Source organism: Callorhinus ursinus, unplaced genomic scaffold (genome assembly GCF_003265705.2).
Source record: "Callorhinus ursinus isolate GAN/ISIS: 27379988/994484 unplaced genomic scaffold, GSC_fseal_2.0 scaffold6, whole genome shotgun sequence".
Classification (NCBI taxonomy): Eukaryota; Metazoa; Chordata; class Mammalia; order Carnivora; family Otariidae; genus Callorhinus; species Callorhinus ursinus.
Window position 1 is genome coordinate 46681404 of NW_027397068.1, and position 15973 is coordinate 46697376.

The following is a 15973-nucleotide window of genomic DNA, read 5'->3' on the forward strand; positions in this document are numbered from 1 at the left end:
AACTGTGTGATCTGAGACTAGTTAGTCCATATACGTGAGCTACCTTTTTTAAGAAAAGGATAATAATTCTCACCTTATGAGGATTAAACAAATTCCATCTTAAAGGGCTTTGCACATACAGTACTCAATAAATATGTTTCTCTTTTCCCTCTGTGATTTAATTTGCGCCAGTTACATGAATAGCTGACCACAAAATGCCAGGAGACACCTCAAGGCCACACAAAATTATTTACTAAATGCAAAAATTTAGTAAAACTATTAGTCCTTCATTGCAGTAAAGGGTACTGAAAGTACCTTTTCTTTAGCGCCTGAAAGTAGTTAAAATGATCTCCCAAAGTGCCTATTTTATTACCAGTGAATTGCTTTGAATCTAGATTGGCATAACCTTATCTCAGTACCAAAAAGAAAAGAGTTTTTACTATAAACAGGCACACAAACTACTAATCAGGTGTTCTACTGGAATTTAACTTCCTCTGTATATACTTCTAGAAACCACATTCAGTTTACAAAAGTTGGAGACAAGTAATTTCTATGAATGGCCAAGTGGTGAACACACAGACAGCAGCCTGCCCAGGTCCAAATCTCCCCCCGACCCCCCACCCCCACCCAGTACCAGCTACAGGACCTGAAGTTAAGTTACTTTACCACTCCATGCCTTTATCACGTGTCAACTGGAGCTAATACCACCTACTGCTTGAGTTGTTATGAGGAGTCAATGAATTAAGATAGCCTAACTCAATGGTAGTAGTAATCCTTACCCAAAGAAAACCAATGTTCTGCAAGGAAACACTAAGTTTGTCCTATTATTTTGAATGGAAAAAGCAACATATGAAGGTCTATCCAAGACCCTCAATCAGTTTTCTAAAATGTAACACACAGGAAAACTCCAATACATAATTAACTACCCATCATGTTAAATGGAAAATGCTTAAAAGGCTGTTCAACGAAGAAGAAATGATTAGTAAGATTAAGTGCTGTTTGGGTGCCTGGGTGGTTCAGTCAGTTAAGCGACTGCCTGCGGCTCAGGTCATGATCCTGGAGTCCCGGGATCGAGTCCCGCATCAGGCTCCCTGCTCACCGGGGAGTCTGCTTCTCCCTCTGACCCTCTTCCCTCTCGTGCTCTCTATCTCTCATTCTCTCTCTCTCTCAAATAAATAAATAAAATCTTTAAAAAAAAAAAAAAGATTAAGTGCTGTTTCTAGGCAGTGAGATGGCACATACCCGCTTCAGTGACACTGGGTATGTCTTTCAAGATGTCCACATCATATTACAAATGTAATTTGAGATATTCCTCCACATATTTGTGTTTTTAAAATGACATACTGGGTTTGGAGGCATTCATATAAATTTTCCCTATCAACACACACACTAAAAATGTTTTATTTAAAAATTTGTGTTCTGTGAAGCTTGGGTATTTAAAAAACAAGAAACCTTCTTACTCTGGAAACATGGTCACCAAGGAGAGATTCTACAGGGTATGACTGTGTTGGCAAAATGAATTGTGGCCAGCAGCAGCAGCAGGTGATTTAAACAAACCTCCCCCTCCTCCTTTTCCCTCCTACAAAAAAGCCCAAAATACATGACTAGTTCCAGGGGTGCCTGGGTGGCTCAGTTGGTTAAGCGTCAGACTTTTGATCTCAGGGTTATGAGTTCAAGCCCTGCATTGGACTCCATGCCAGATGTAGAGCCTACTTAAAAAAAAAAAAAAAATTCTCTGTTACTAATTCCAAAATATACAATTTCTAACATTTTTCCACATATAAAGAGACATCAATATTTTGAAATTTCACAAACTGTGTTCCCTAGAACACTGGTAATAAGTGTTGTGCAAAAGAGAAAGAACTTCTAGGTCAAGTAAATTTGGAATATGCTTCTTGCTACAAATTTTTTAGGAAGTCATAGTACATGCTAAGATGTTATATGCTACAAGACATTCTACAGCAAACGTGGCTTACACCAAAATATTACCACCACAAACCCTTTTTATTTTTTTTAAGGTTTTATTTATTTATTTATTTATTTAGAGAGAGAACATGAGTGGGAAGGGAGGGACAGAGGGAGAGAGAGAATCCCTCTCGGGTCAATCCCACAACCCTGAGACCAGGACCTGAGCCTAAGTCAAGAGTCAGACGCCCAACCAACTGAGCCACGCGGGCCCCCCTCCACAAACCCTTTCTAAATGGAACACCTACCGTCAGTATTGCATACACAATTTCAGGAACAGAGAGCTAACGCTTTGACTTATTTATTGAAGAAATTTTGCTTTAAGCAGATTAACAAAGTATTAGTCTCTACTGAAATGTATAAAAAGCTATTAGAATGGGCTTTTCGTCTTAAGGACACCTAACACGGATCTGCTTTCAAGTTTCAAGCCGCAAAGTAAGCTGAAAAGGGATTAGGCTTTCTTTCGTCTGAAAAATGGAGATGATACAATTTCAATCCATCACGTAGGGACGGGAAAACTGGTGAAAATGTATTTCTCCAAACGACCCTCAAATCTTAGGAATTCAGTGATCTGACAAATAAACCATTGCCATCATGTCTGTAGACCAGTAATTTGAATGTATGCAATAGGTTCTCCCCAAAACAGCAGCAGCCCTAAGTGGGAGATACAAAGTGTTTTTAAAGAAATAGAAACATCCTCTAATCTTAAAGTACTGTTTCAAAAAATTTTTTCCTTAAGAGAAACACACTCCACCCGCTGAGTTCAGAGGGTGTCCTGGCCACTTACCTTCCTCCTTGCTTCGAAGAAAGTGTGGCAAGAGGCCAAAAGTGTATATATACATGTTTAGCAATATATTAGTAAAGCAAAAGTTTCTAAACAGGAAAGGAAATCCTACAGTGATGCTGTTTGGTTATGTGAAGGCTCAATGTTAGGAGTTATTGGACAGCCAAATGTAACTAATGTACTGGCAGTAGAAAAAACAACTGGCTCCAACACTGGCAATTAATGTCTATAGAGCCTCTGGGAGGTTTTCCATATGTACGATGTGATCTCAAAAATATTATGTACTCCAGAACACTACATCTGAGCCCAACAGTCCCTTGGAGAAAATACCATTAGATGTAAACAAACAAGGGCCTTTGGCAACTCTGGAGCTATGGAAGAGAGAGACTACGTTCTTTATGAGGAGTAGCGCATTTCTCAGCACTGCATTCTTCCCGAATTCAAATTCACTTGTGCCTAAAATCAAATCCAAATTTAGATCCTTTTCTGAAAATCCTTTTTTTGAGAATCGAGTTTTTTTTCTTGATGGAAAGAAGAAAAAGCTATATAATAAACTGTCCCGCACACAATAAAATCTAACCCTTCCAAAATATCAAATACCAGTCAGTTCACAAATATAGTTGAATTCCTATCACATACAGGGCACTGAATCCATCTAGTTCTTACTGTAAGAAAAATTAAGTCCCCATTTACGGCATTCACAGTCTATGAATACAACAAAATTCTCTAAAATAAACTTACCTAACAAAGCAAGGCAGAGGAATAAATACACACAGAATATGTAGTGGAGAATTTTGAAAAGCCAAGCTCCAGGGGACAGAGACTTCTGTATAAGAGTAGTAAGCAACAGGACGAAAAAGGCAGGGAGGGCCTGACACAGAGAGACTGGAATGATAACGGAGTGGTTCATTGCCAAAGAGAGACTGGCCTCCCCGGGTGCAAGCCAGTCCCCCACCAAGAGGTGAAGTGTATTCCTCCATGCTCTTGAATCAGAGTGGCCTAGGATTAATTGGCCAATAGAACATGGCCATGTGGCACTGAGTAATTTCTGAGACTCGGCCCTAAGAAGCCGGGCAGGTTCCCCCTTCATTTCTTGGAAGGCTCACTCTGGGCAAGCCAGCAAGAGTGTAGGAAGTCAGATAATCCTGCTAGCCCTGCCAGGAGAGGCGGCCCAGGCTAGTCATACGGAGAAGATGCACGCAAAGAAAATGACCCACCAGCCCAGGTACCAAACCTGTAAGTGAAGAAGCCTCTGGTGACCTCCACCCTCAGCCCACCCTACTTGATAGACTTAAAATGCCTATGAAATTTATTTTAAGCCACTAAATTTTGAGGTGGCATATTACAGAGCAACAGATAACTGAAACCACCACCTTGACCTTTAGGATAGAAGTCACAAACCAGTGGTGCCTGAGTCAGATCCAAACTACAGGTAGGATTTTGGGGTGCTCAGTATTTTTTGATTCTAGTTAAATTTTCTACCAAAACGCACATTTCTCTGAGGCCTGCACTTTCCAGTCATCCAATTCATTCATTTATTATATAACCTGCCAAACTTCTATTTTTTTTTTAAGATTTTATTTATGTATTTATTTATTGAGCAGGGGGGGAGCAGAAAGAGAGGAACAAGCAGACTCTGAGCTGAGGGCAGAGCCCAATGCGGGGCTCAATCCTACAACCCTGAGATCATGACCTGAGCCAAAATCAAGAGTTGGATGCTTAACCAACTGAGCCACCCAGGCGCCCCCCCTCTATTGATTCTTAAGTATATAAACCTTATCTAAAAAATGCAGAGCAAAGGATTAACACACTTATATAATTACCTAAATACATCCAGTGTGGTAACACTGTGTGATTATGCTATAGTACAGAATGACTCAAAATGTTATAATTCCAGGGGCGCCTGGGTGGCTCAGTTGTTAAGTGTCTGCCTTGGGCTCAGGTCATGATCCCAGGGTCCTGAGATCGAGCCCCATATCAGGCTCCCTGCTCAGTGGGAAGCCTGCTTCTCCCTCTCCCACTCCCTCCTGCTTGTGTTCCCTCCCTCACTGTGTCTCTGTCAAATAAATAAATAAAATCTTTAAAAAAATGTTATAATTCAAAATAATTTTAGTCTGCAAATACTAATATATACACACACATATACTCATTTTCAATAATAAATTTTAAAAATTAACAGTGATTGGTTTCAAAACATAGAACACTATATAAATTTACTTTTACCTTGACCCAAATAACTTCTATCAGATGATGGGCCACACCTTTGACCATATTATTTGGATCAGAGAGAAATAACAGACACACACTTAGTAACTCTAGTAAAAACATTAATTATAGAATAAGTTGATCGAGTTACATGTTTCTAGACCACCTATAAATAGCCAAAGTTCCTTCCAACTTTCAGTTGCCAGCTTACCTCTTCTTACTCAAACCAAATCTCAATTATTCAACAATAAATTATTTTAAAGTTTTATACCTCATGCCAGGACTTCCTAAATATGATACTGCGAAAAATTATTTTAGAATCCATTTGAATTGTATCAGAAGCTCCCTCAGAGCAGGAATTCTTAAATTTATTTTATTCTAGGCTTATCATTTACACCCAAGAAAAGGCCTTCACAGCTTAGTTAAAATACCTATTAAAATTTTTTAAATAATTTAAGATAGATATTCCATATTAACATATCCTAATACCTTTCTAAGTTACCTGAATCTTTCTAGGTAAGATTTCAATTTTATGCTGCTTTATCAATATCATTCCTATCATTTTCCTCAGAATACAGATGACATCTGATAGACAGTAGCATTCAGAGATAAACCAGATCTCTACAGCCCAACCACCCAAACCCAAACATACTTGTTAATGAGACGCCGATATCCTCCCACGCAATTCCAATTTCTTTTTTTCTTTTTTTAAGATTTTATTTATTTGACAGAGAGAGACACAACGAGAGAGGGAACACAAGCAGGGGGCAGTGGAGAGGGAGAAGCAGGCTTCCTTGCTGAGCAGGGAGCCCGATGCGGGGCTCGATCCCAGGACCCCGGGATCATGACCTGAGCCGAAGGCAGATGCTTAACCATCTGAGCCACCCAAGCACCCCTCCAATTTCATAACAGCACAATGTTAAACCATTTCCCACTTAATCACATTTTCTTCTCACCTGATTCAACTAGGATCGCAAGAACATACATCAATTTCCACCTTCCTAACTCTTCCAAAATAAAGGACAAATGGAAACAAGTGAATAATCCCTAATGGAAGGCAGGCACATGTGTAGGAGACAGGGAAAGTCTTCGTTGAGGGGAAGCGCGGAGCTCCTGTGGGCCTCGCAACGCACACAGTACTAGAATAAGGCAAAACTACAAGCAGAAAAAAAAATACAAAAAAAACAAGAAATAAATACCTCTCACTTCTCAATTCATGAAGGTCCTGAGAGGCACCAAGGAAACATTGGGCAATAATCTCCAACTTTGTTGAAGATTTTATTTGAGTTTGAAAAATGTATTTGGGAACCTGTTACTAGGAGCTCTGAACACATTTTCCCCATAGCAACAATGCTACAAATAAATAGCATGTTGAGTTGTGTGGCTAGTGAAAAGAAATCTACTAAGCTATAAAATGGCACAATTGGAGAATTGCAGCCCCGTGGAATTTAAACATAGTTTATGCTATTGTTTTCCCATGGAAAACAGCATCTGCCTTTCCATGGTATCCATCTCTCCCCTCCCGCCGGCTCACCCCCTCATTTCTTCTTCTGTGTGTTATCACTGCACCTTATTCGCTCTCACACTCATTCATTCATTAAAACTTTTGTTACCTGCCTGAGGCACTTTGCTAAGGCCTAGGTGTAAAGAGACACACACACACACACACACACACACACAAAAGTAAAGGTCTCCAACCTCAAGGAACTTATGTTTTAGTACACAGCAGCAGAAGCAAAATGCAAATTAAACCAAAAAGTTCAGTATGACAGTTCTAATTAAGTAAAATGTCTAGGGAAAATTTAAGATATTGTTTTGAAAAGATTTACAGTAATACTCATCTATTTTTTTGAAAACTCTTAAAAGCCACATATTTGATCTTTATATTAACCTTGTGAAGAAGACAAGAGCATTATTACATCCATTTCATAGATGAGGAAACAGATAAAGGTAGGATGTACTCAACCCAACAACTTAGCAAAGATACCACATCCCTTCTGAGGATCTGCCCTATCCACAGAATCTGCCTCACTAAAAAGACCCCGAGTGGTCAAATCATAAGAATCACAGGCTTCCTGGGGCAGCTCAAGAAGATTAACTGGGCAATTGGATCCCCTTTCAAAACTTTGAAATTAGGAAACAGAGAGATGGGTCAGTTTGCTATGAGATACAAGTTGATAGAGGGCAACAAGCCTGGGGCATCCATTAAGAGCTGAGCTCAAGCTTAAAATGATGAGATTATAAAGCCAGCAGACAGAAAGAATAAAAGAGTGTCCACAGAGAGAGAGCAGACTTGCCACATGACCCATCAGTGAGGGAAAAAGACAGGCAATGCCTCCTCTCCCCAGGACCCAGCTGCCTGCAATAAACCTCATTTTCCCTAAAGACACTGAAGGGTACTCTGCCAAAGCAACCACCAAACAGCATGCATAAAGGAAATGACATTTCACACTCTCTTTCGGCACAGAAATTCAGATACTTAGTGCACTTGAGTTTGGAAGAGACTCCAGATGTAGTAAACTGGCCACACCAGTCTCCATGGTTTCTGTTTACTTCTTGCAAAAATGGGATAAACTTGGCCGGGTCACAGCAACAAACATAGCAGTCAAAAGAATGTGTCCTCCGAATTATCCAGACATCATCCCTTCTGCTCCATCTACCCTAATTTACTCCCAACACCTTTATCCATCCCCACTCCCCTCAGGTAGGGAGACTTACTCTTTATCTCTTATCAAAAGAGCAAAGACGTCATTAAATATCAATACCCACTAAAACTTTACAGCAATTTCTTCTCAGAGTATTTGTTTGAAATGAAGGATTTAGGTCAGAAATCCTCTAGAGGGGAGAGTTCAGGAGAGGACTGCATCACACCTAATCTAGTGCACCTTCCCCAAACCAAGCATGGAAAACATGCTGTTGACCTCCCCCCAGCCCACCCCCACCCACCACCATCACCAATAGCCTGGAGGCCTCAAGTTTCTGCAGTTACAAGCTCTCTCCCAGGGACACCACTAGGGTGACAAGAAGAAAGTCTTCTCAGGACCCTTGGGCAAAGCTGAATGAAGAAAAGGCAGGAGAGAGGAGAGAGAGAAGGCAGAAGATTTTATTTATTGAGAGAGCAAGAGGGAGACGAACAAGCCGACTTCCCGCTGAGTGCGGAGCCTGATGCAGGGCTCAATCCTAGGACTCTCTGAGCTCATGACCTGAGCCAAAATGAGTCGGTCACTTTACCAACTGAGACACTCAGGCGCCCCAAGAACATAAACCTTCAATTAAGCACAAGTCCCACTTAGAAAAGAGAGACAAGAAGAGACAGTGCAGGTGGACAGTAAAGTAAGTGTACCATGTATAATAAAATATTTTGGCAGGGTTTGGGTTTTTTTTTTTGTTTTTGTTTGTTTTATTTTTTGTTTTGCGAGTGGTTGGGGGAGCAGTTCTTGAGATTTAAAAATCCTCATATTTGAAAGGCATAAAGCTAATATAAGTTCCATGAAGATCACTTTAAACAGGCCCACAGAAATCACAAACTTTACAGATAGGGCAGTTAAAAGGCAAATATTCCGTAACTCTAAAGGTAAGACCTGCCCAGTTGGAGTACTGGGTGTGTCTTTTAACGATTGAAGAGAAAATTACGGATAAGCCTTCTAAACCACACAGTAAAGAAGTTTTCAGAAAGTACTCTTATGTCATTAAACAGATGACTAGATTGATCTAGAAGCAGTTATCCATATGGATAGGTTAAAAATGCATTTGGAATGCCTTAAAAGCTAAAGGGGGAAAAGTAATAAGAAATGTTATTTCACTTACTACATAATTGCATTATAAAAACTCTTGACCATCCTTTTCTTTACCAAAAAAAAAACATAATGTCAGATAAAACACAAATTCAAAAGGAAAAAAAACTCTATTCGTGATATATAGTACATAATTTTTTTAATGCATGTTCTCATGTAAAAACTCCGAACTCATCAAGGAAGACAACCATGTCCTTCCCTGAATGCTTCTTTGAAAAAGACATCTCCAAGTTGTAGGTCCAAAATTGAGCTTCAGATCTTACCCAGCCTATCCTCCTTTCACTCTGGAAGCCTTCCCCGTCTACATAAAATTTGAGTTGCATAGGCCAAACCTTGCAATAATCTTTATTCCCATTGGCTCATATACCAAAACCATCAGGACATCCAAAAAGCTCTACCTTCAGAATATTTCACCACCCACCAGCCCACCACCCAAACAACTGAAACCTTGGCCTAAGCCACCATCACCTTACCCTCCTGAGTCGTGTGCCTACTTCTGCAGTCTACAATCTACACAACAGCCAAAGACACTCTTTGAAACCGAAACATGCTCTGTTCCTCCACTGTTCACTATCTTCCCCAAACGCTGGCTTCCCATTTCACTTTGTGCAAAAATTAAATTCCTCAAGTGGGCTATAAAACCATCAGATCGAACTACCTGCCTCGTCTAGTTTTCTCCTCCTCAAAGCCACTTACTCCCAACCATTCCAGCCCAGCAAGACTCTTTGCATCTCTGGGGGCTTGCTCTAGGGCTTACTCGAGGCTCATGGCTTCCATACTCTCTACCAGGCTCTACCTTGAAAGCTCTTCCCCTAACTCTTGTCCCCAGATACCTGCAAGGCTCACCTGCTCAGGCCTTCACTTTCTACTCTATGCCTCCCCTTTACCCCCACATGCAGGCGTTTGTCTGTTTTTTCCCCCAATATAGCCCCAGCTCTTGGACAACTGCCTGACACACAGTAAGTGCTTAGTAATTATATGTGGAATGACTGAGTGACCAAATGGTTATGCTTATGACATAATTTTACAGACCCAAGAGATGGGTAGGATTTGAAAAAGTCTGGAATTAAACAAAGCATATGAAGATGGCCACCCTCTTCCATCTGGCACCCTGGGCAGTAGTTCTTAAAGGAGGAGGAAGGAAGTTTGGGACAGCAAGGAGTCCAGCTGCCAGAAGAAGACCCACCCACATTCCATCTTGCCATAAGTCAGGGTTTACAGACCTCAGTGCAGCCCATCAGTGCCCCAGCAGCGGTCACTAGTTCAAATTCTTAATGTGGCTACAGATCAAAAGGACATTTCCAAGGTCTTTCAAACGCCAGAGGCCTGAACTTCTACCTTATGGTTAATTTTCAGTTATGCCAATTTTAGTTAAGCATATAAATCACGCCCATGTTTCTGAACACATGACAAAATGATATTTATGAAAATGCTCCTGAAATGAGGAAGAATGCTTCGTATGCCGCAAAGCTCCATAGTTACTTTACCTAACGGTAAAGAGAGTAGCAGCTAGCTAAAAAGCAGACACAGTCCCGTGGGCTTTACACGGAACCACCCACTTGGTCCTCCCAATGAAGCGAGTACTATTAAGTTCAGTTTACAAGTAGAGAGTTAAAGAACCCCTCCAGGGTTCCACTGCTAATGAGTGGGAGTTGGGATGTGAACCCAGGCAGGTTGGCCCCCCGAGCCCAGGGCTTCAGAGCCTAGGTCACCCTGACACACTGCCCCTTGGTTCTGCTTGACCAATTCCAATGGTCTGCAAATGGGGCCAATAAAACAAGACCTTACACAATGAATGCTATATATTTGTTCATGGAAGACATAAAAATACCTCAAATGTCAACTAGAGTTAAGAGTTTCAATAAGAAAATATCATTTGACATTAATATTTATCAGATATTGACAAAAACGGATATAAAGCAAGTAAGTTCTTCTTAAAAAGTCCAAGGAGGGGGCACCTGAATGGCTCAGTCAGTTAAGCAGCTGCCTTCAGCTCAGGTCATGATCCTGGGGTCCTGGGATCAAGCCCCATATCAGGCTCCCTGCTCAGCGGGGAGCCTGCTTCTCCCTCTCCCTCTGTCTCCCAGCTTGTGCTCTCACTCTCTCTGTCAAATAAATAAATAAAATCTTAAAAAAAAAAAGTCAAAGGAGAATAGTAAAAATAGACAAAATGCAGTATTCTTTGAAAAACGGCTTTGCTAAAGCAAACAGTAAGAAACCTGCTTGAAAATTAACAAGTAAATACTCATAAATATAGCTAGTCATAAAAAGTGGTTTCCTTTGGAAATATCTGTGTATAAGTCAGTCAGAACAACTAATATTAGCATATTTCTTCAAATCCTAATGTTTTAAGGAAGAAATAGGACAAAAAACTGAAAACAGGATTCTGTAAATATTTGAGAGACTCTAACCAGGAGGAGGAGGAATTCCTTAATCAGTCATCCAGTGAATGTGTCCTGATAAAGAGGGATAATGGAATGGAATGGAATGGAAGGAATTTTAGACTAACAGATTACTTACAAAAATATTAATTCCCTACTACCCCAGCTTCTCCAAAGACCAAATAAAAGTAAAAAAGGACTCGGTTAGGCAAAGCTAAAAATCAAACACCTCTAAATACCCTAAATCATATACATAGATCTTTATACTTTTCAAATGACATATATGAGTTCATCTTATTGAACTAAACATTTGATTAAATAGTTCAAAGTGCCTATTATTTGGAAAAGACATAATCTTGCAATAAGCGAAGTTCAGACTCCCATGCTCCCTCCACCAACTGTTAAATGGGTGGGAGAGAACAGAGTCTAACTTTGCCACTTTTTGAGTTTTGTTTGTTTTGGTTTGGTTTGCATTTGAAGAGCATTTTAAAAGAGGCATCAACCATCAACCTTGTACCTCAGAGCAGCTTCCCAGTGCTTAAAGCACCAGGTGACCAATCCGATCAGAGTGAAAGCCCTGTGTGCCCGGCTCCCCCAACTTTGGGGGGTCACTCCTGACACCAACCCATCCTCGAATCCCTCCCTGCCTCCATCCAACCCCCTCCCCCTCCACTTGTAGTATCTCAACCTTTCCAGGCTAAAGAGGGTGCCTCCCAAAATAACACTACGCTAAATTATTCCATACTTAATGATAAAAGCCCTAAAGACTGTCCCTTCTCCCTCCTTCCTGCCTTTCCTCCCAGCCCTCAAACCAGGGCTCCCATCTTCTCCAGTCAATATAAAGAACTGTCCCAGGGTGCCTGGCCGGCTCAGTCAGCAGAGTTTCAGGGTCATGAGTTCAAGCCCCACATTGGGCACGGATGGTGCCTACTAAAAAAGAAAAAAAAAAAAGTCCTTAGGGCTCTAATTCAGTGGTGAGAATTTGGGGCCAGTGTGGACAAGCAACATGGAAGCCAGCAGGGGAAGCAGGTGGGAACAGAACTGGCGTTGAGGCCCCAGGGGGAGCACTCACAACTCAGTTAGCTACCACCCTGCTGCCTTAGCACCTCTTGATTCTGCGTTAGCATAGACTGAGAGTAATCTGTCCTCTCTTTTTTTTTTTTTAAAGATTTTTTTTTTATTTATTTATTCATGAGAGACAGAGAGAGAGAGAGAGAGAGAAGCAGAGGGAGAAGCAGGCTCCCCGCTGAGCAGGGAGCCCGATGCGGGACTCGATCCCAGGACCCCGGGATCATGACCCGAGCCGAAGGCAGACGCCTAACCATCTGAGCCACCCAGGCGCCCAATCTGTCCTCTCTTTTGTTCTCTCAACCCACTCAAGTACAGGCCACCACCAACAGGCTGCAAAACTGCAAATACAGAATAAAGCCTTCAGAACCGAATATGCAGCCTCTTGGCAAAGGCCTAGATCCACAGGCCTTGCAACATCCTAATAATTCCTGGGATTTGAGGACTTAAAGGGAAAATGAGAGGTTTGGACTCTATGTCCCTAAGGTTCTTTCCACTCTCACAATCAAAATCCAAAATTCAGCTCAGATCCCCAGGCCACTCCAGAGTAAAGTCCCTGGAGAATGTACTAGGTTTGTACCATTCTGGCAATTTTGACTCTGATGTGGACTCCACGTTAGAGATGACATGAGGCTGGGGTTACAGGCTGCTGACAGCTAAAAGGTTACTAATACATTGATAAACCACATAAAAAATGAAAACGCTTAATGATCTCACACAAAATACTTAAAGTGACAGAAAATAAAATGGTAACACATCTAAAGCACAGTAGCAATTCCCTTTTATCTCTGGAAATTAATTCTTTCAACAGAATACATAGTGTGGCAGCTATGTGAGGAAAAGTTCTGGTCAGCCTGAGAATCTAACAGAGTACTACAGCCATTCCTTTGGTTTTTATTCCCCTCCCCCACATTTGAGGATTTTAAGACAAATGAAAGAAGGCATTATTTCAGCATAAGTCATGTAAGAACAAAGAAGGTTTTATTATCACATTAAACATCAAGGAGGAAATATGCTTACCGATACCTAAGGTAGGTTATGTACTAGTTTAAGCATTTGCTATCTGCAAGCTTCTAAGCCAATATTTACAGTTTATATCTAAGACTGGAGGTAAAAATGTTCGGCTAGGAAGAAGGTCATTAAGGGAAAGAAAAAAAAAAAGCCCTTGAAAAATCAGAACAAAGTACAGAGAGAAAGGTACTCTTTGTGCCTCAGTGGCCTATAGAACACTTGCCCTCTCTGCCTATAAAGTGATTTAACATTAACCACATTTCACCCTGGCCCCAGCGTACTACCTCCTGATAAAAAACTCCTTTTTGAAAGCTCTACCCCACGCCCACACATACACAAAAGAATGTGAAACACACTGCCACTGGCCAGTGTCTTGGGCTTTTTGCCTAAGAAGTTTGCTTTCAGCGAGGGGGGGTGCTGGGAACCCCACACTCTAACAACAGATTGTACAATGAACAGCCTCCTTACTTGTTGGCACACTTCCCCAACTAGCAGTTCCAGCGGCTGTGCCCTGAGCCCATTCAAGAATTCCATCTCATAGGAAGTGTTTCAAACATAGACATTTGATCTTTCAACATTTGCAAATGCACCTGCTAAGGAGCAAGGCTGATAGGCATATCCCCAGGTCCTTCCTCCTATTCATCTTCCCCAGCAATCATAGGGGCTATTTCAGGCTTGGACCAGAGGAGACGCAAAGTGCACAAAACCCCTGCCAAACACTTCGGCTTCGGCAGGACGTTAGGTTCGACGGGCGATGCCGGTCCGTTCTCCGCGCCAACTTCCCTGTCACTTTTTTCCTGGAGCAGGTGAGAGGTTTTTGTTTTGCTCTTGGGCTTACCTTGCGGTGGCTTTCTCCCCTCCCTTGCCATGGTTCCCCCCCACGGCCCGGTCCTTGCCGCTGGGGTGGTAGGCAGTGAGGACAACTCCCTGGGAACTGGAGAGCCAGTTCATGGTGACAGAAGGGGCATAATTTCTGCGATCCTGACCCAGAGAAGGGGAATGAAGTTCCTCCGGGCAGCGCCGCTCATTAGCATTGGCCGCTCCTCCTCCCGAGGCGGGTGACACGCACGCGAGGGGCGGGGCCTCGCCCGGGAAGGGCTGGCTGGCTCTCCAATGAGAAGAGCTGTGACTCAGAGTATTGTTTCAACCCCGGGCAATTCCAGTCTGAGCAGCTTTAGTTAAGGAAGGGGGGGGGGGGGGGGGGGGGGTATTGAACTGCCCCCACGCCTGAATTATTCCGATTAAACTGCTGGGTTGTGGACTCTGCTCATCGATGGAAGTACAAGCCGTCTTGGTCAGTAAACAATGAGTTACTACAGAGCTTTTTTTTTTCCCTCTTCCCAATTCCTGTTTCCATCTGATAATTTCTGCTACTTCATGTAACATGAGTAAGGGCATTTCTTAACCCCTTTATGTTCACTGTTAAAATTAACCAAAGCAAAAACCAATGAACCTGGAGCAAAAGTGTGCAATACAGGTAACAAGAAAAGCTTTACCTGTTTCTGGTTTAAAATGTCCTCATGGAATGATTGTCTATCCTGGAATGTCATCTTTCACATAAAAAGCCAATGCCAAATTTCCAATACACCCTTCAATACTAGAAGCATCTACCAATGCTCTGTTAAATGTTACTGCCGAGAATACCAGAAGTGCTTACCATTTGTTGAGCACCTACCATATGCCAGGCCCTCTGTGACACGTGATTCGCGTGTATTATCCCTTCTATTCAATTATTTGAGAGAGACACACACACACACACACACACACACACACACACACACACACCCCACAAGGCCTCATTATCACCTAAGAAAAATAAAGCTGAGGGGTCAGGGTAAGTTCTTTTGGCTAAGAGAATGCATTTGTTCTGTGCCAGAAGCTGCATTTGAACAGAACTCTAAATTCCCTTTTTTTTTTTTTAAACGAGCATGCTGTTCTTTACCTTGTAGATTAGGAAACAAGCTCAAAAGTTACGAAACATACAAGGGATGTTTCTGTTCTTTCTCCCCCTCAAAAAAAAAAGTCTACTCTCTTCTGTATACCCCATAGTCTGAATTGGTTTGTTGTTGTTGATCTTGATGATCTATTAGTCAGTGTATCTAAAATTCCTCATAAGCAAGTTCTCAACTTCATCATTCCATAAACATTCTGTGCACACTTTTTTCATTATTTAAAATCATGAGAAATAAGTACTTTATTTGTGCTTACACACTCTTAAAAGTATTTTTAAAATGTTTTAAACCCTCTCTTCCCTGTCTACAGTGAATTCTCACCTACAGAAGTCTTCCAAAAAAAAAGAAAAAGAAAAAAGAGAGAGTATTTCTGCATCCCTCCCACTCCACACCCTTTGCATTCCCACCCCTAGAGCCTCTACCTGCGGTCCTCTTTCCATCTCCATTGCCTGAGCCCCTTCCGGGCCCTTATAGTTAAGTCTTAGTTCCAATATTACAACAGCCCTTTTAGCTCCTTCTTTGCCTTCTCTTCTAAATTATTTTGCACATTACAGTTGACCTTTGAACAACATGGATTTGAACTGCAAAAGTCCACCTATAAGTGGATTCTTTTCAATAAATACAGTACAGTAAATGTATTTTCTCTTCCTTATGATTTTTTTAGTCTTTTTAATTCAAGTATAGTTGGCTCTTATGATTTTAATTTTTTAATTTTTTTTTTTTTTTTTTAGAGAGAGCAAGTGAGCGTGAGAGCGAGCAAGAGCATGGGTGAGGAGCAGAGAAAGAGGAGGAAAGAGACAATCTTAAGCAGGCTCCACACTCAGCACAGAGCCC

The 15973-nt window shown here is 41.6% G+C and overlaps 1 protein-coding gene across 7 annotated transcripts in view; it reads right to left on the reverse strand.

Annotated features, from left to right (window-relative positions):
- Positions 1 to 15973, reverse strand: part of ARHGAP18 (Rho GTPase activating protein 18) — a 187239-nt gene that overhangs the window by 106014 nt on the left and 65252 nt on the right. For 4 of the 7 annotated variants that reach the window (XM_025865359.2, XM_025865348.2, XM_073893916.1 and 1 more), the window contains exon 1: positions 14026 to 14222. The exons of 1 other annotated variant lie outside the window; for it this stretch is intronic. In XM_025865359.2, coding sequence (XP_025721144.1) covers positions 14026 to 14138 — 113 coding nt within the window. In that variant the 5' untranslated portion in view covers positions 14139 to 14222. Of the gene's footprint in view, positions 1 to 3469; positions 3625 to 14025; positions 14223 to 15973 lie in introns of those variants that run through there. 2 more of the 7 variants (XM_073893917.1, XM_073893915.1) reach the window with 2 other exon arrangements.